Raw genomic sequence first — 20777 nt, 5'->3', positions numbered from 1 at the left:
TCAGATTTTGATTAGCAACTTGTTTTGAGAAATAAGATATGTTGGGTTGAATGAAGATGGAAGATGTAAAAGATATTTTGAATTGTAGATGAATGTCACAATGCTGGTAGCCAAATATGGACGAAAAATGTTTACACAAATCAAAATTGTTTTAAAGAGTTCTTACTAATACCAATGCAATTTTATTTTGGAAACAGTTGCAGCACATATAAACTGCTTGCATTCTAGAACATTCATTTTAAATTAAGGAATTAAGCTAAAATTGTGGGGTAAAAATGTTATTTACAATATTTTAAACACAGAAAAGAGTACAAGATTGGTCTATGCCCCAAGTGTCTTTTCATTATTGAACAGTGAAGCAATCAGAAGCTTTACTGATTGGCATCTCTTTCGGTAAAAGATAGGGCATGCCATAAAATATAACTTTTCATTTGCCAATTTTACATAGACAGTCATTGTACTTTGAAAAAATGACCAAAAAGTCAAGAATAAAAGTGCTGTAAAATAGAGCAAAAACAGTCACTGTACTTACAAAAAATGACCCAAGAAGCCCAGAATAAAATAGTTTTGATAAAGAGGGGGAAAATGCCAAAACAACTGTTACCATACAAAGAACAAAAATAGATATATAACTGTGTAGTGTGTACTATGAAAAACGTATTTAAACTTACAATAATTTGATTGGATGTCATAGATCTTCATGATATTAATGTCTATTTTTAGAATGAAGTTGCTGCAGCCCTTGCAGAAGCAGGATATTCTATCTTTGCTTGGAAAGGTGAATCAGAAGAAGATTTCTGGTGGTGTATAGATAAATGTATTAACTGTGAAGGATGGCAGCCTAACATGGTAAAAATCTAAAAATATTGACAAAAAAAAAACTAAGTCAGTGTTACAACAGTTTATATTTACAATATGATGAATAGACCAGTTAAAAGTCATGTCTAACATATAAAAAAATTTACAAAAAGAAGACAAAATAGAGGTGAAAGATACCAAAGGGACATTCAAACTCACAAGTCGAAAACAAACCGACAACGCCATGGCAAAAAAGGATAAAGACAAACAGACAAACAATAGTACATAAAACACAACTTAGAAAACTAAAGACACAGCAACACGAACCCAAATATACCAAGGAGGCACTCTCAAATCACAAATTAAAGAAATATAGACGGTACCATGGCAAAACGACAAACTGCAGTCCACAAAATACCACACAGAAAAACAGTTTGAGCAACACATAGCCCACCAAAAATTGGAGGCAAACCAAACATGTTCATTAGAAAGTGCTAGTACGAAAGTCAGGATTGCAGTTAACAGTTGTTTCCATGATAATAATTATACCCCCGCTTTAAAAAAGTGGGGTATACTGTTTTACCTCTGTCTGTCCATCTGTCAGTCCACCTGTCAGTCCGTTCGTCAGTCCATCCATCAGTCCGTCCGTCCGTCCCATGAATATTTTTCATTTTTCTCAGGAACTACATAACAAGGATTTCTGAAATTTGGTATCAGGGTTTATATGAGTCAGCTATACCTTGTGATGTGTTTCAGATTCATCACTCAACAACTTCATGTTTACCGAAATATTTGGGCAGGGGTATCATCAGTGAGCAGTATCTCACAGTTTCACTTGTTTGAAGAGATTTATCTAAATACAGAATATATAGATAATAATATGTTTTTTGAAAGTCGGTTGATTACTTCAGTCTGTTATCATGTGCATTGTTCAAGTCATTGTAATTCAAGAACTCTGCTTAATTTGAATGGTTCCTGTATATCATTAGAATAACTTTGTGGTTCCTTAGATATATATATCTTTATTCTCGTAAACCAAAGTACAATGGTATAGAGACATATACAAATAAATTAACATACATAGTATAAATTTTAAATACAAATGTAAGATCATTGAACTTTGACCTTCACATTTTTGTAATCATATTTACATCATACTGTATTTTATACCTATATATTTTGTAGATTTTGGATGATGGTGGGGATGCCACACATTTGATGTTGAAACGTTATCCAGCCATGTTTAACATGATTAAAGGAATCGTGGAGGAAAGTGTGACTGGAGTTCATAGGTTATATCAGCTATCAAAAGGAGGAAAATTAACTGTTCCAGCAATGAATGTCAACGATTCTGTCACAAAGGTAAGGAGAGATAACTTTGGTTATATCTACTCTCTAAAGAAGGAATAAGAAATGAATGTTTACAAATCCATTAAAATTCTGGTTAAAGAGACTCATAAAAAGACGGAAATTTCTGGTAGCAGCAATAAATATCATATAAACATAGTTGAGGGTGGATCAATGAAACAGCACCCCAAAAAAAACCAAAAGACATCTAGAGGTCTTCATAATAGACTGGTGTTTATACAATATGTTCAGCTCTAAATGACCTGTGAATACATTAAGAGAAGTTTTTAAGTTCATTTCTGGAATTACTTATAATATCATTACTTGTTACTGTGGCAATGTAGTTTGAAAGCTTCACATTTAGTTAGTTGCACACTCAGGTATTTAGTTTGGCCCAATTAAATCATGTTACAGTATTTTATGTTACCATAATATAGTATGCTTTCAAAGATTATATTATATCATATTTTTATTTCAGACAAAGTTTGATAATCTGTACAGTTGTAGAGAGTCAGTTTTAGATGCGTAAGTAGTATGTGTAAAAATTTGATGATAAGTGTGTAGATTAAAAGGCACAAAACACAAACAATGGAGTAATGTAGGTTCCATGAACCATTTAACCCTGCCATGCTTGAAATTTTAATTGATTATTTCATATAACTGTTAAGGCTATCTGTCTAAAATAACCACCATCCATCAAATCTTAACAAAAGTGCCTTCTGACCCCCCATTCAATTAATTCTGGAGAAGCCCTAAGTGAGAATATATTCTCTTTTACGTGTACTTGTCCAGAATGTTCAAAATGAAATGATAGATGCATGGATGGAGAACATTCTACTAAAATATATAGTCAGATGCATTGTCTAATGTTTGCCAATTAGTATTAAACTTTACAAAAGCTGTGTTATAGATTATGCACTTACATCCTTGTCTTTGTAGCAGTCAGATTGTCTGTTTTGGTATTGTTTACATTGTCATAGGTTTTTTTTTTATTGCAGATTAAAGAGAACAACTGATGTTATGTTTGGTGGGAAACAGATCCTTATATGTGGATATGGTGAGGTATGAAATAGATAACACCCAAAAATGATTATTTTAAGGAACTTTCTTGAGAATCTAGAAACAATTTCATTGCGAGAAATAATCATAGTTTACTGACATTCAAAACTGTCAATATCTATATCTTGCTTTTATAGAATTGTAAATTTAGAAGGTAATGTGATCTTTTAATTATGGAATAGAGTATAAACAACTTAAAATATCTAACTACATTTATATTTTATATATATTCAATGGTTTGAATTTCTTATTTATCACCTGCCACCATTGTTATGTTCTAAGCTTATACTGCAAACATCTATATTCTCTATTTACTAGGTAGGAAAAGGTTGTTCTGCTGCATTGAAAGGTCTAGGCTGTAGTGTAATGGTCACAGAAATTGACCCTATATGTGCTCTGCAAGCTTGGTGAGTTTAAAATACTGTAGTGTCAATTTTATAGATAAACATGCTTAATAATGAATTGTTTAAATTAAGATAACTGTGTTTGAAGTTTTCCGACAAATTTATTTTAAAGAAAGAAAACAACCTCAACACTTTATCCCTTTTTTTATTTTTTTAGTTTTAGACAAAATATACCAATGAAAGACAAAAAGACTTATACTTGTATTGTCTATTCTTTTTAGTATGGATGGGTTCAGAGTTGTACGACTTGAGGAGGCCATAAAGAGTATAGATATTTTAATAACATGTACAGGTAAATATGTGTTTTGATTGATTAATTGATTTGTTTGTATAAAATATAATTAATGAGCAATGATATCATATTAAGGCAAACAGTTAACATAACCCATTTTTACCTCATCTTCAACTTTACATATTTTGTCTCACACGTCAAGGTAAAAGTTCTTTAATTTTTGGTGTACAGTATGTGTTTCTGAATTTACCCTTTATCACTGAAATTCAGATAAATTTTTATATACTGTATATCAGGTTATTTTTTTTGTCAGTTTTTTTGGTGGTTTAGGTCATTGAAGGGACTGTTAAGTTATCGCTGTATTTATTATTTGCGTTTTCTTACCTTGTTAAGTGCTTTTAAATGGATAGTGAAATGTTCTTATAGGATTAACTTGGCGGTAAATTGCCAACCATGAACATAACCAATATAATACACTTACGAATATTTTCTGATATACAGTATACATGGGGTACTACATAACCAAATGTGGGCCAAAAAGAGCAACTTAAACCAGCATACACGAAATTAGGGTTTTTTGTACCCTTTCTTTTCAAAGAAGGATAATTTATTTTTTCAGGTAATAAGAATGTAGTGACCAGATCCCACATGGATAGGCTGAAGACTGGTTGTATTGTATGCAATATGGGGCACTCCAACACAGAAATAGATGTTGTAAGTATGGGATATGTTTTACATTTGTTTCAAAAAGGTTGATAACTGATTGCAGAGGCTGGATTGTTAAATGAGATTTACGATTCTATACTGAAACATAATTTAAGGAAGATTCATTCTATATGACAAGGAAAAGAAAATGAATGTTGGTTTTCCAGTTGTGGAGAGTAGAGTAATGCTAGAAATAGACTTTGAAAGGAAAGTAAGACGCAAAGAGAAATTTGTGTGGCACAATGTGGATGCCTTTTACTTTTCATTACAGTATACACCATACATATTCTGTAGGAATGTCTTTCTATGTCTCCAGCAAATGGTCCAAGGACACAGTTATCGTCCTTTGGTTTTCGTTGTCTACAAATATAGTCCCTAGTGTGAACAGTGTATAACTTGCATTTTTTTTTGATACACTTTCCCAATTTATTTCTTGATATTTTATGCATGAAATATTAAGTAAGGGGATGAAATTACATGTTAAAAAAATTTGGGTGCTGAATCTTTATGTTAAGTAGTGATTTGGTCCAGTTAAAAAAGGTCAAAAGTTAGAATGTCTGAAGCTGTCAAACTGAATTTTAGCCCCCCATAACACAGAATTGTCAATATTTTGAGTTAGAGCTGGTAGAAGTTTCTATAATTTTGATATTATTTGTATCAATAGTAGTACACTACACTGTAAAAATCTTTTTGAGATAGAGCAGGTGCGATTTTTTTAATTTGAATTTATTGTCTAAAAGAAATGCACTACGAAATAACTGTGTTCTCGGGCCTAAGAGATGAATTCCGTAAATGTAGATTCTGTACTTTGGCAACTTTCCTGAATGGTTTGCTGGTTTCAATTTGTCAAACTCAATAAAAGTAAAGGATTTACATCTTTGTTTGACAGAAATTCTGTTAAAATGTCCCATTTTGGCATTATACGGCTAAAATAGGCATTTTAAAGCAGTTTCCATTTTATGCCTAAGAGCCATGCTGACTTTCTATCTGACAGCTTTTTATGTTCCTGATATTTGTGTTTCTATGCTTAAATCAAATTTAATTAACCATTTGTGAACTCGGAATCTAGAGAAAAGTAGATTATCACAGAAAAAATGTGCAGAATATTTGTATTTATGTCCCTGGTTAAACGGCCTGTTTGATGTATGTGAAATGTGAAGAGCTTTGTACATAAAATCTGTAGTCCATCACAAATATTTCACTAAATCTGTAAAAAAAACCACTTTACAATGATCAGTACACCCTATTCATTTCATATGCTATCATAATTTTCTTCTTTAGGATAGTAAGTGGTTCAAATATATGCCAAATGAGACTAAAACTACATGCAAGTTTTCCATTGAAAAGTGAAAAACTGGTCATCAGACCATACTGTCTGCAAAAAAAAGTTGAATTCAAGAGTCCTTTTGCAATTAGACTTCTTGTATCATGACATCTTAGCATAGAAATGAGCAAAAAGTAACAAATTTCAATTTCTTATAGCCTCTGTGTGCATTTTTATATGTAAATATGGGCTACGGCCTAAATCGACTCTAAATAATTCTCAGTCTTACATGGCCTAAGACCATTTTATACTCATGTGGTATGCATTTTGTAACTTTTCTTTACATTTAAAGTACATTTAATATATATGGAAGAATAATGTATGGTTAAAAAACTTCAAAAACTTCAAATTGGTTGAAAAAAATGCATGTTTATGTAAGGCTTCCCTTAATTCAAAAATCTCTATTTTCAGGCACAGGCTCATATAAATTTGACTTTTGAATAACTGTAATAAATCTGATAAATCAAATGAGTGTTCCGTTGCTTTTAATACTTATTATATTAAATTCAAGAGTATTTTAAAAGCAAATTTTTGCAATATTTAAATTTTTTAGGCCAAAATCTTGACAGTTGAAAATATTTGATTTAAACGTCAAAAATAAACCACCAAATTTCAATATTAAAATGGCCCTAGTTTCTATAATATATATCCTATGGCCATGAAACTTGGCCAACTATCTTATAATTGCCTAAGCTTAGGTCATGCAAAGTTTTATTAAAATTGGTCAAGTCTTTCTATCCTATTAGGTCCAAGGACACAGTTATCGTCCTTTGGTTTTCGTTGTCTACAAATATAGTCCCTAGTGTGAACAGTGTATAACTTGCATTTTTTTTTGATACACTTTCCCAATTTATTTCTTGATATTTTATGCATGAAATATTAAGTAAGGGGATGAAATTACATGTTAAAAAAAATTGGGTGCTGAATCTTTATGTTAAGTAGTGATTTGGTCCAGTTAAAAAAGGTCAAAAATTAGAATGTCTGAAGCTGTCAAACTGAATTTTAGCCCCCCTTAACACAGAATTGTCAATATTTTGAGTTAGAGCTGGTAGAAGTTTCTATAATTTTGATATTATTTGTATCAATAGTAGTACACTACACTGTAAAAATCTTTTTGAGATAGAGCAGGTGCGATTTTTTTAATTTGAATTTATTGTCTAAAAGAAATGCACTACGAAATAACTGTGTTCTCGGGCCAAATATATACTTTTTCAAAGTTCCTATTACGCAGGACATAATTGAATCCTATTGCATGCAGTGTTGTTTTGGTTCATAATTAGAAGTTTATTAATCTCAAATCTAATACTTGAAAAAATGCACTATATTATAGAAGTTTATGAATCTCGAATCTCATACTTAGAAAAAAAGTGCTGCATTATAGATATGTATGAATCTGAAACTTCATACTGGACAAATTAACTTTCAGGTCTATAAGTGATGGTTTATCTGTCAAGGATAAGTGTAGACAATAACTCTCATGCTTATGTTTCAGGGTAGTTTACGAACCCCAGATCTCACATGGGAGCAAGTTAGATCTCAAGTTCACCATATCATATGGCCTGATGGAAAACGTATTATATTATTAGCAGAGGTAAAAAATCATTTTTTGCGACTGATTTTGTCAAAATTATTCATAAAAAGATATTTCTAAATTTTATCACTGATATTCAATTTATCTCATACTTCATGATTTCAGTTGAAGAACCTTGAAGGGATTTATAGCTCCTGACTTGAAGTTCACTTTGCAAGTTTTATTTCAAACTGATAATGTTTTAAATTACTATTATAATAATCTTAATTGATTACCTGCAAAGATATTGGCTCATAAGTGAATAAAAGGCAACATAGGGTATATGTCAATGAGAAAGAAACCTAAAGACACAAAAAAAAAATCAGAAGATCTTTAGAGTCAACATACAGACTTTGCAATATGTCAAGCTCGAAATCAGTCTGAAGATGTTTATGCTGTAATATTCCATGGAATACAAGCTAACAAATTTTTTATTGGACTTCACAAAATTCATGTTATAACTTTTCTAGTTAAGATATCATTTACTAAAGGCATATGACAATTTTACATTACCGACAAAAGCGCTGTGTATTGTTAAAATTGGTCGTACAGTTACATGGGTTTAGGTAACATACGAGTAAAATAAAAATTAAATGTTTTATACAAAAACACTTTTAATTATTCATCTTAAAGTCGTTTCTCAATCAATATGTTTACCTTCATAAGTTTAGTCAAGTCCGGTTGATTTTCATTAATCATTATTAGTTGAATTCATTGCAATGATTGACAGATTGTAGATTGCTCACATTAGATATTTTAAAAATCCTGATTTACTGTCATTTATAAATAGCTAGAATTTTAAATTTTATCTCCAATGGTTATTTCTTTTAAAAAACTGTAGCTAAAAAAAATTTAAAAAATCAAAGATGAGAATATAATTACAATTTAAAAAATATTTATTTAACAAATACCTCTATTTTTGACTTGTTATTATATTTCAGGGTCGCCTAGTAAATTTAACTTGTTATTATATTTCAGGGTCGTCTAGTAAATTTGACTTGTTATTATATTTCAGGGTCGTCTAGTAAATTAGACTTGCTATTATATTTCAGGGTCAACTAGTAAATTTGACTTGTTATTATATTTCAGGGTCGTCTAGTAAATTTGACTTGTTATTATATTTCAGGGTTGTCTAGTAAATTTAACTTGTTATTATATTTCAGGGTCTTCTAGTAAGTTTGACTTGTTATTATATTTCAGGGTCGTCTAGTAAATTTGACTTGTTATTATATTTCAGGGTCGTCTAGTAAATTAGACTTGCTATTATATTTCAGGGTCAACTAGTAAGTTTGACTTGTTATTATATTTCAGGGTCGTCTAGTAAATTTGACTTTTTATTATATTTCAGGGTCGTCTGGTAAATTTGACTTTTTATTATATTTCAGGGTCGTCTGGTAAATTTGACTTGTTATTATATTTCAGGATTGTCTAGTAAATTTTACTTGTTATTATATTTCAGGGTTGTCTAGTAAATTTGACTTGTTATTATATTTCAGGGTCGTCTGGTAAATTTGACTTGTTATTATATTTCAGGGTTGTCAAGTAAATTTGACTTGTTATTATATTTCAGGGTCGTCTAGTAAATTTGACTTGTTATTATATTTCAGGGTCGTCTGGTAAATTTGACTTTTTATTATATTTCAGGGTTGTCTAGTAAATGTCGTCTAGTAAATTTGACTTGCTATTATATTTCAGGGTCGTCTGGTAAATTTGACTTGTTATTATATTTCAGGGTCGTCTAGTAAATTTGACTTGTTATTATATTTCAGGGTTGTCTAGTAAATTTGACTTGTTATTATGTTTCAGGGTCGTCTAGTAAATTTGACTTGTTATTATATTTCAGGGTCGTCTGGTAAATTTGACTTGTTATTATATTTCAGGGTCGTCTAGTAAATTTGACTTGTTATTATATTTCAGGGTCGTCTAGTAAATTTGACTTGTTATTATATTTCAGGGTCGTCTAGTAAATTTGACTTGTTATTATATTTCAGGGTCGTCTGGTAAATTTTGACTTGTTATTATATTTCAGGGTCGTCTAGTAAATTTGACTTGTTATTATATTTCAGGGTCGTCTGGTAAATTTGACTTGTTATTATATTTCAGGGTCGTCTGGTAAATTTTGACTTGTTATTATATTTCAGGGTCGTCTGGTAAATTTTGACTTGTTATTATGTTTCAGGGTCGTCTAGTAAATTTGAGTTGTTCTAGTGTTCCTTCATTTGTTGTCTCCATCACAGCTGCTACTCAGGTAATTATTGAAAATCATTTTTACCACTATGTAATATTTGCACATTTGAACGCTATTGATTTAACCACAAATTTCTGTTATCCTATAAATTAAAATTTTACTCTGTTAATTTTACTAGATTTGCATGGCTTAAATAACTATATTATGGAGTGATGCAGACTTGTGTTTTTCAATTAATATGAAAGTCCCTTTTTTTTGGCGGACAAAGGAAAAATTGTATTGTTTGTGGATACTTGATTTTATTGTTTTCACAAATTTTTCACACAAACTGATGGAAAATTTGTAATTTGCTGAGTACATTAAATATTTTACTATACTTTTCTCTTGAAATCCACAAAAATGAGCACACCATATTTAAAGTGAGGGTGTGGATGGGGGTTTACAGAATAGAGAATAATGGACAAAAAATATAAAGAATAGAGAAAAATGGACAAAAAATATAAAGAACAGAGAAAAATGGACAAAAAAATAAAAATAAGGAATAATGCGGTGCTTAAATATAAAGAATAGAGAATAATGGGCAAAAAATATTAAGAATAGAGAAAAATGGGCAAAATATAAAGAAAAATGGACCAAAGAATAAAGAATAGAGAATAATTTGGTGCTAAAATATAAAGAAGATAGAATAACGGTAAAAAAATATAAGGAATAGAGAAAAGTGGGCAAATATAAAGAATAGAGAATAATGGGCAAATATAAAGAATAGAGAAAAATGGACCCAAAAAATTAAGAATCGAGAGTAATGTGGTGCTAAAATATAAAGAATAGAGAATAAAGGGCCAAAAAAATAAAGAATAGAGAATAATGTGGTGCTAAAATATAAAGAAGATAGAATAACGGGCAAAAAAAAAAATAAAGAATAGAAAAAATAAAGAATACAGAAATGAAGGACCCCCATCCAGACCCTCATAAGTAATAATAGATCCACAATAAAAACGAATGATTGTTTGTGGTAAGTAACAGACTATCAATCCTACAGTAAAACTTTCCGTAGTCAAGGAGCTTTTTAAGTGATACGTTATCATGTGAAATTGGTAATGAGCAATTTTGATGAAAATCTCAATTTTATATTTTTCAGTATGATAGAAAAAATGTTTTTGGTCGGTTAAAACTGTTAAATTATATATATGTGTTTTTGTTTTTTCAGGCATTAGCATTGATAGAACTATACAATGCACCTCCAGGCAGATATAAACAAGATGTCTACCTCTTACCAAAGAAAATGGGTATGTAAGACCAGATTCTGTTTTGGAAATTACAAAATTTTTTATTTATGATCTAACTTAAAAAAAATTTGAAAGACATAAACCACAATAAAAAAACGAAGGAAAAAATTGATTACAAAAAGTTTATTTTTTAAGATTGTTTCTTACTTGTATAGCCCCAAGAGAAAATAATTGTGGCATACAAAGGGAGACAACAACGATCAAAATAATGATGAATTCTTCTTTCCTTTTTCAGAATGAATGTTTAATGGACTATATTTATGTATTTCAGATGAATATGTAGCCAGTTTACATTTACCAAACTTTGATGCACATCTGACAGAACTATCAGATGAACAAGCTAAATACTTAGGATTAAATAAAACAGGACCCTTCAAGCCAAATTATTATAGGTAAGTCAATACCTATTGTGCTTAGATGTGTAATTAAAAGGGAACAGGATTATTCACTATGAATTTATATTAGCATGAATAAGAGCATTCTTGTTTTTTTGTGATATTTTTGCCTGCTGTAGATCTCTTCCAGCAAAATTGTGATGAATTTAAAGAAGCAGTTGACCATCCAGAAACTTTGCATACCCCTACTGTAAAAAGGACATCAACTACTTGAGCTTTAGTGTGCCTTTGGCCTTGATATTATGTATTTGTGGAATATGATGTATATGCATGAATGTTACAAGAAAAACTTTTTTAAGATTAAGCCATTTCATTTTTAAATGTTCCATACTATTTTCAGTAGCCATATTTCTTTTGTTTCTATTTTGTAAGGATACTTTTTGTTAACTCTACACATCAATGGGAGATATGTAAAATCAGTTCACTGTCAAATCTCATTTTGGAAAATAATCCCTTGATGGAAATCTCCCACATTGGAGGTTTGTAAAGTTGACATTTATGAAGAAGGGATATCTGCTTGTTTTGGTCAATCTTTGTTTTTACCAAATTTCAAAATTTTGTAAAATCTAAAAATTATATCAAAAAGCCTACAGTGAATTGAGGCAAAAAGTGGATTAATTCAGAAATTATTGCCTGCATTTATTATTGTGATTTCGACATGACAGAACAAAATGTGAGAATAATTATTGCGATTACATGATAAGCTGCATACTTACATATATGTCAAATTTAAAGTGCGAGTTCATATTAACAAGTCACATTATTCACAATAAAAAAAGCCTCACTATAATTTCTGAATTGACATTATTCATTTTAATCTCGCAAACTATTCATGGTACATCTTGAAGTCAAGTTATATCTTAATTGGTTTGAGATATGTTTGCATTTTGTTAACTTTAAAACCACTGATTCATTTTAAAAATATTTCAGTTATCTCTCTTATATTGCAGTGAAAAGTCTGATTCAAATTGATGTGTTTCCCCTTTCCCCTTTGTCTTAATGTTATTAAGATATTTTATATTTTGATTTTTTCCATTCTACAGATAAATGTGTCCCACCTAAAATAGTTTCTTAAATTGATAAAACCATGAAAATTATTGTTGTTCAAGTTACCATTAGAACATTTTGATCCTTCGCTGGACAGTGAATATATAAGAATTTCACAATTTTCAAAAGAAACAAAAATGCTAAAATTGCAGTTTTCAGAATAAAGATAGTCTTAAGTGCCATCTACTTTGGACAATTTCATTTTGTTGGAAGAGAAAAAGGAATTCTCTTCTTTGTTTTTAATAGCAATTGAGATTAGAAGTATGCTTTGAAAAAAAAGCAGTGTTTAAAAAAAAGAAGTTAGAATTTTTTTTTAAATGCATTACAATATAATTAAATGCATTTTTGATTTGACAGAGTGATTTCGTGCCCAGAATGCAATGACCATCAGCATTTATGTAACTGTAATTCCAAAGGTTCGGCCAGCTCGTTTTTGTGATTAACATGTGGCATTGTCTATACTCATGAAATCACAATGTTAATAAACTTAATTTATAAGATATAAACGTTTGTTAATATAATAAATCAATCAGTGGTTTTTAACTTCATATATATATTTGTGTGTATGTTTTTGTTCCATTTATTAAAAAATGCTCCGTTTGGTGTTGTTGATAACCATTCCTCCTATATATTCAGTGTGTATCGAGTAGTTCAGAGAGAGCAATATTGGAAGATTGAACAAAAACCAAAAATAGGATATTCTAAGAAACTTGCAAAAATCTAAAAGATGGACCTGAAATGTTTTATTTGTTTTACTCTTTTGATTCAATAAGTGATCTTCAAACAAATGAGCATTGTAAGAAACTAAAGCCAAAAGTTTGAATCAGAAGTCTGAACACTTGGCTACATGCCTACCATTCCAGGCCTGTAAAATTTTTATCAGGCCTGTAAGAATTTCTTCTACAAAGATTTCCCATAAATGAGCATAGGGGTTGTGGCTGCAAAAGTTAATTGTAAAGAACAAAGTTTACTGTGAAATTTTGTTGTGTTGTATTAAGTTGTTGAGATGATTTTGTTAATGATTCCTGTGTTTCCTTGTCATTTTCCAAAAAGATGCACATACATTTGTTCATTCTCATCATATATATATAACAGTGTGAAAAATTGTGTTTTTTGTGTAAATTCAGAAAGTGTTGCTATGTTTTTACCATTGCAAAAAAAAATGTGACACAATTAGTATTGCATAAATTATTGCAAACCAAATGAAACATTTCGGCAGAGTCATCTCCTCTTGATCAAGGTATTTAAACTTTTGTCAGTGCTATTGTCCCTTTGAATAAATACAATAGCTATTGTTCTCTGTGTAGTTTATTCACTCGACCTTTATATTTCTTCTAAGAGAAATCCATCACTTATTGATTAATTTACTTGTGTAAAAATATCATCTTCTAAGAAGATGAAAATACATGTATCAACTAAAAAAACTGCATGTGATGTTGTATTTATTCAATATCAATAATATATTTTCAATGTGTTCAATGTAAACCTTGATTTAATCATAAAAAAAGTTGATTTCTGACAAATTTTTATCATTGTTTTATTTGAAATTTGCAGCTTTTTTTTAATTTTGTTTGGGTATAGAATATATTTAAGAAGGCCACAATTTAAATATTGTCATTTTCCAGTTTTAAATTGTCAAACACACAAAAAAAAAAAAATCCAATAGGAACAATGTTGAAAATTTTTTCAGAAATCAACTTCTAATGGTTGAATCAATGTTTACATTGAACAGATTGAAAAAATCTTATTGAAATTGAATAAATATAACATCACATGCAGTTTTGTTAGTTTCCTTGTCATTACACAGGTAAATTAATCAATGAGTGATGGATTTCTCTTAGAAGAAATTTAAAGGTTCCAGTGAATAAACTACACAGAGACCAATAGCTATTGTATTTATACAATGGGACAATAGAAATGACAAAAATTTAAATACCTTGACCAAGAGGAGATGACTCTGGAAATGTTTCATTTGGTTCGCTATTAATCTAAATTGCATTTTAAATTATACCCTTATTATTTGTAACCTGCAATTCCTGAAATTTACTTTAATAATTAGTATTGTATCTTTTTTGCCGATAATTAAGCACAAGAATAAACACAAGCAATACTTTGTGAATATACAGTGGCATTTTAACATGTCTATCACATTTTTAATCATAACGATTAAAAGCTGTTACAATATATGGGTTATGTTTATGAAAGAATGAACTGGTCAGAATACTCCATACCTGAGAATATGATAACTGATTTTAAGTTTGATATTACAAGCCACAGCTGCACTAGTTTAATCTCATGTGGGTCAATTTTTAAATTGGGAAAACCTTAAATTTTCTTTGTAAATGGAATAGACATAAGATATGTACTAATCTTGGAATTTTCTTAAGTGAAACTGAAATTTAAATTATATTGGAAATGATAACAATTATGCTGTGTAATTTGAAATTTGGCAGAAAATTAGCTACTACGAAATGTTTTTAGCTTATCTACCTGTCCAACCAGGTACTGCATATACTTCTCAGTAATAAACTGTGACTAACACCCTATAGATATTAAAAATTCCTAGACACTACAGCTGAAATGTAAACAAGAGTATTGAAACTTAAATCAACAAAAGAAGTGATTATTTACTATATTTGACAATATCGTGTGCTGATATCATGTGCTGATTTAATGACAATGTAATCTTAGTGAGCCTCATGATTGAGCCATTTTTCTATAGCACCTTGAACTTAAAGTTAGATAAGAACAAGGCGATAAATACTAAGTATTTTGCTGCACAGCAGGTAAATAGTTTACATTGACATGTAATATTTAGCTTTTGACAAGTTTCATATTTTATTTTTCAGATATTAAGGAGAACAGAATAGTTGGAGATTACCCACCATTCCACAACATGCCACGACAATAAACATATCATGTGATTTGATCATGTGACAGACAATAGTTTTCTTTATTTCCTGCATTTTTTCTTTGAAATTGAACAGAAAATCATTTGACTAAAGACAAAGCAAATTACTTTTTTTCAATATTTGTAGGTTTTTTGGTAAGAAAGCTCTTGTTTGTTTTTAATATTTTTTGCATGAAGTTTAACTTTTGTATATTCCATTTCATGTCACAAAGGAAATACAGAGAACTTTTATAGAGCTAAAATTTCTAATTTCCCAAACACTTGTATTGCAAAAACAAGCACCCATACCTATTTTTGTATTATGATAATTTTGTTTGGTGTGTTTTATTAATTTTGATATTGAAGAGAGATGTCATTTTTGAAAATATTCTTATTTTATAACATTAACATAGAACATCCTTACATAAAAGTTTTAAATGAAATAAGCTATAATAGTGAGATTAGATATTAAACTCGTAGTTCAGAAGACCTGAATTTATTGCAATCCTGTTTTTAAATTTTCATATTCTGAAAGAAACTGTGATAGTGTGTTTAAACAGTGATTAATGATAGTATAAAAGTATGTTGTTAATACGCTGTCAAGCTAGAACATTGACAAATTTCTAATCTGATGTTACTGTCTTTCTTTCACAATCAACCAACTAAATGATTGTGTTTTCATATTTACTTGTAAAGATAGTTTGATCATCTGGTCACTTTGCACATAGGATTTTATTATATGCAGTCTGAAGAATTGAATTCATATAACTTAACTGAATCATATAAAATATACCAAAGATTCCTAGGTTATGGTTTATGTGTGCAATAATGAAATCCTTATACAAATAACAAAAAATATGTATTATAACTTAATTTTTAAAAACATGACACTACCTGATCTGGTGACTGTTCATTCTGATATTGTTGGATTAAAAATCATAATGGCCAGTTTGAAATTTACTTAAGCATTTCTGAACAATAGTCTTGTGTCAGTTTCATTGTAACAGTTCTATTTCACTTAATTATTATTAAATCAAACACTTACATTCTTCTTGTAGTGTTCTGTATGAGTTTTCATGGACCCCAGGAACCAATATTGAATCTACAGCCTTGGTAAAGTTTTATTCATAAGGTCTATGAAAACTTGTATCAACTTCAAATAAAATACTGTTAATTTGGTTAGAAATTCACGAAAAGGCAGCCTTCAGGTGACTAAATTTTTTTATTTGATGCCTAAGCTAGTAATATTTTATTTAATATGTATAAAATTGGAGAGTTCTGAATCATCTTTAAATACTGAAGCCTCGTACACAAGAGGTTTGGACACCTGATGAGAAAAAGCTAACAAATAACCATTAAAATGTTTTAGGTTTCTTAGGATTTGGCACAACTTTCAGAATTTCGATTTTAATGCTCTTCAACTTAGTTATATTTCATTTGGCTTTGCAAATGTTTTGATTAGAGCAGCACTGATGATTCTTATGTAGACAAAATATGTGTCTGGTATTCCAAAAAACTCATCAAAGATACCAGGCTTTTAATGTTGTATGCCAGATGTGCGTTTCATCTATATAGGACTCATCAGTGGTGATTAAAATTAAAAATAAAAAAACAGTTGGAATGCCAAATCAAATACTAAGTTAAAGAACATAAATTACTGTGTCAAATTCATTAGGAGTTTAGCAACTTTTATTTTTGTCTTATTAACATAAGTAAAAGTGTAATGAATCAAAACCTATTCATATAAAAGGGGAAAATGATAAAATTTAAGATATTATGGAAGGAAAACATAATTTCCAATAATATTGGTTGAACTAGTTTTATAACTATTTCAAGTTTCAATCAAAATTTCTTCTTGAGTTGAATTTCAGATGAATTGTTTGTCCATAGTCACTGTAAGAAATTTTGCTTCCATTCCTGTTTTCTTTTTTTTCATCTATTTTAATATGTATATAATGTAGTTTAAACTTTTGTTCATTCTTTTGAATCTCAGATATTTTTATTCAGATACGAACATAGTTTGACTGGAGATGTAGTTATTTTCCATCTCCTCATTTTCGTTTTATTGAAAAACAAAATGCATTTGATGATGAATAAGTCATAAAATGTATGTATAAATTACCAACTTTTTTTTTGTAGATTTTCCTTGTTTTCTGTGATTTGTTTAGTTACATATCTGTATATACACAAATGTAATGTATAAACAGAAGTAATGTATTTTAGTTTTATTTGATTTTAATTGATTTTTATTTTTTATTGAAAATAACACTTCATATAATAAAAGGTTTGATACAAATTTTCAGATCTAGACATACTTGAACTTTGCATTAATATGTATTTATTAATTAATGTTTGAAAATATTTTCCTTAAAAAGAAAAATACATTTATAAGATTATAAAAAATATTTTAGAGGAATTTTTTTATTTGAAAACAAAAACAAAACCTGTTGTAAAAAGGCATTACAAATTTGCAGTAGGTACTGATTATAATGAGAAGCACATTTTTTAGATGACAAGTGCATTGTTGAAATTGCAAAATTCTAATAAATATGAAAATATAACATTTATAACCTAGTGACTTTTTTTTACTTGATTGAATCATTTTCAGGTCATTATTCCTGTGTTTTTTTATGCACATAGCTATATATAGTAGATCAAAAGTATTCATGACAAGATGACATATTTTTAAGTAAACAAGTAATGAGTAAAAGTTTTATGGGTGGTGGAAGAGGAAGAATGACCAAAAACAAGAGGATTGTGTGTATATTACACATTATTAAATAATATTTAGTATCATAATTTGAAAAAAGAGTAAATTGAGAAAAAAAAATGGAAAGTGAAATTTAATTAAGAAAAATGTGGAATTTAAAGTGTCTAGCCAAAACAGAAAATAATGCAACACAGCCATTTTAAGAAAAAAATTTTTTTTTATTGCTATCAGTTCATCCACATTGTCCATATTTTTATGTGAAATAACAAAATTGTGTTTTCATGTAAAAGTCTAACATGATAATAAAAAAAGATGTGATCAATTCAAGGCAAGAAATTCACAAAATGGATGGTCAAATTTAACACTTTAAAAGCTGAGAGTTAACTACTTTGCTGTCATGGATGCAATTGTAGCTTAATTTTCTGTTTTGTCTAAGGATATCAATATGGTGGTGTATAAATGGTTTTGGGAATATAAAAGTCATAATGGAAAGAAGTTAATAGATATATTGTATGATAAGATGTAATTCAGTTTCTGTGATATGCTTTATAAAGATTGTATTGCAGATGGAAATTTACACATTTCCTTAGAAAGGAGTTTTTAAGTAAAGATTTTTGGTTTTTTTTATAGGATATACTTTTGGAAAAATTAATATCTAAATGGATTTTTCACATGTTAAAAAGTAATTTAGTTATATGTAAAAACCTTTTTAACTACAATATGCAAATCAAAATTTGTTTATAGTGTTAAATGCTTCTCTAAATTCTAGGCTTTAGTGGTAAGATAAATTTTGACTATCATATATGAGAAAAAGGATAAAAAATTCTAGTCTGAAAATTTTTTGCTTAATTTTCAAAATAGTTCATTATCCAATACATTAGGTGACTATGCAGCAGTTTTTATGTATTCATAGCATTCAGGGACAGTTGTAAATAGTATTATCTCTCCTTAGTTACTTCATTGAAACTGCACTGCATTATGGTAACATTCCAGTGCCAAAATTGATTGAAAGAGACTGGTGAATAGAACATACATTTGCATATTTATAAGTAAAATTTTAGGGATGCATCTTCTTGAAGACCCATTAAAATTCAGCAGACATCAACACTTGATTGATTAAGTTTGATTGACCACATTTCCATAGCTCTCCATACATTATACTTTCTATGCAGTGCAGTTTCTATGTTGCCAGAACTTTTACGATAATATAAAAGCTATAAAAAAGCTGAGAATGAAATTGATGTGTGTTATTTGTTACACTTTATATGGATATGTAATTACACATAGCAAACAGTCACTATTTATATTACATGTCACTTTATATAGAATAAATGTATTATTATATAAAGACAAATTCATGAAAGGTCAGTGTTTAATGTGATTGTTAGTTAGAATAAGAGATTTCAAATGATTTAGTGTGATTACCATGGTAACAAAGCTGTTACTCTAGAGTCAATTATGTTACAAGTCAGAAATTGTTAGAAATAAAAGCAGTTTATAAATGATTTGAGTAATTTTTTGTGTCATTGCCCGCGTACTTCACACTCAAAGACTATTGTAACAAGAATTTACACCAATGGAGAAATGTTGTATGCTAGAATAGAGTATTTTTATGCCCCTACTTAAATGGTATACCTATGTCCCTCTGTCTGTAACACATTTCTGTACCATTTTAATCCACAATTGCCAGTCATAGTTTTTGACTGCAAAATTCTGTCGTGAAAGAGCGCCATAGAAATCCTATATTCTGTTGTTAATTGTTTAGACATTAATAAATATGCCATGGTATTGTATAAAACTTATACCAAAGCTTTTTTTGTGATTAAAAGACAGTATCCAGTGATAAATTAAAACAAAAAAAATCATATTTTATTAATAAAGGGTCTATTTTTTGCAGTTAAATAGCTTTTACATACAGTATTGGATAAGCCTACCTTGTTATTCGAAATACCATTGAAAATTGTAAACCTGATTCAGAATTATCATGTATTAAACAAATAACTATTTATTTAACTATTTATTGTAAAGCAACGCTCAGACACATATATGTGTAATATGAGGTAAATATACAATAATAAACATGATTTATAATACAATGGTAACATTTAAAAACAAAAACAAATAAAAATTCATACAAATCAATATACATATCACAATAAGTTATTTAGCTTTCTAATAAAAGATGACACCTGTCTATATAAATTAACATTGCAATAAGATGTCAAAAATCCTTCAAAAACTTCAACCTAATATATGCTTTTATTCAAGCAACAGACTTCACTATTTTTGCCTATTAGATATAAACAAGGAATTATATGAACCTGGAATAATTATTAATTCTGAATAATTAATAAGAAATGTATGACGAAAACTAACCCAATTCAGGAGGGTCAGCCATGCATGCAATGCATGGCTAAGTGGGGTTAGTTAGTTTATACTGAAATATCAGTGAAAGTAGAATTAACCTTAGCTATGCGCGCATGGCTAACCCTATTAAGTTGGGTTAGTTTTCATCATACATTTCATATCAATTTTCCAAAATTCAAAATTATTCCAGATTCAAATAATTCCTTGTTTATTAGGCAGTTAAGCTGCCTTATGCGAGCACCCTAGATTTGTGTTCTACCCAATAAATGCTGAAATACGTGCCATTGTTATTATCTAGCTGGCTATTATGTTATTTATAACTAATTGGGCATTTTTTTAATACTTTTATTTCTGGAATACAAAAAATATGACCAGAAAAACCTTAAATGATCGTCGAACTACCCAAAACTTTTGAAGTTGCACATAGGAAGTAGTGCTCAATAAAAATCCGTACG

The 20777-nt window shown here is 29.2% G+C and overlaps 1 protein-coding gene across 10 annotated transcripts in view; it reads left to right on the top strand.

Annotated features, from left to right (window-relative positions):
* LOC127717431 (S-adenosylhomocysteine hydrolase-like protein 1) overlaps positions 1 to 19460 on the top strand; it is a 109038-nt gene extending 89578 nt beyond the window's left edge. For 6 of the 10 annotated variants that reach the window (XM_052223103.1, XM_052223072.1, XM_052223126.1 and 3 more), the window contains 12 exons: positions 724 to 849; positions 1984 to 2160; positions 2624 to 2670; positions 3144 to 3207; positions 3523 to 3611; positions 3830 to 3900; positions 4460 to 4554; positions 7362 to 7460; positions 9619 to 9687; positions 10835 to 10913; positions 11185 to 11305; positions 12713 to 13080. In XM_052223103.1, coding sequence (XP_052079063.1) covers positions 724 to 849; positions 1984 to 2160; positions 2624 to 2670; positions 3144 to 3207; positions 3523 to 3611; positions 3830 to 3900; positions 4460 to 4554; positions 7362 to 7460; positions 9619 to 9687; positions 10835 to 10913; positions 11185 to 11305; positions 12713 to 12794 — 1119 coding nt within the window. In that variant the 3' untranslated portion in view covers positions 12795 to 13080. Of the gene's footprint in view, positions 1 to 723; positions 850 to 1983; positions 2161 to 2623; positions 2671 to 3143; positions 3208 to 3522; positions 3612 to 3829; positions 3901 to 4459; positions 4555 to 7361; positions 7461 to 9618; positions 9688 to 10834; positions 10914 to 11184; positions 11310 to 12712; positions 13082 to 15204 lie in introns of those variants that run through there. The other 4 variants (XM_052223117.1, XM_052223079.1, XM_052223092.1 and 1 more) reach the window with 4 other exon arrangements.
* The last annotated feature ends 1317 nt before the right edge of the window (positions 19461 to 20777 follow it).

This window comes from Mytilus californianus, unplaced genomic scaffold (genome assembly GCF_021869535.1).
Source record: "Mytilus californianus isolate M0D057914Y unplaced genomic scaffold, xbMytCali1.0.p SCAF_1, whole genome shotgun sequence".
Lineage (NCBI taxonomy): Eukaryota > Metazoa > Mollusca > Bivalvia > Mytilida > Mytilidae > Mytilus > Mytilus californianus.
Note: the sequence above shows the minus strand (reverse complement) of the source record. Positions and strands in the feature narration are given on the sequence as shown.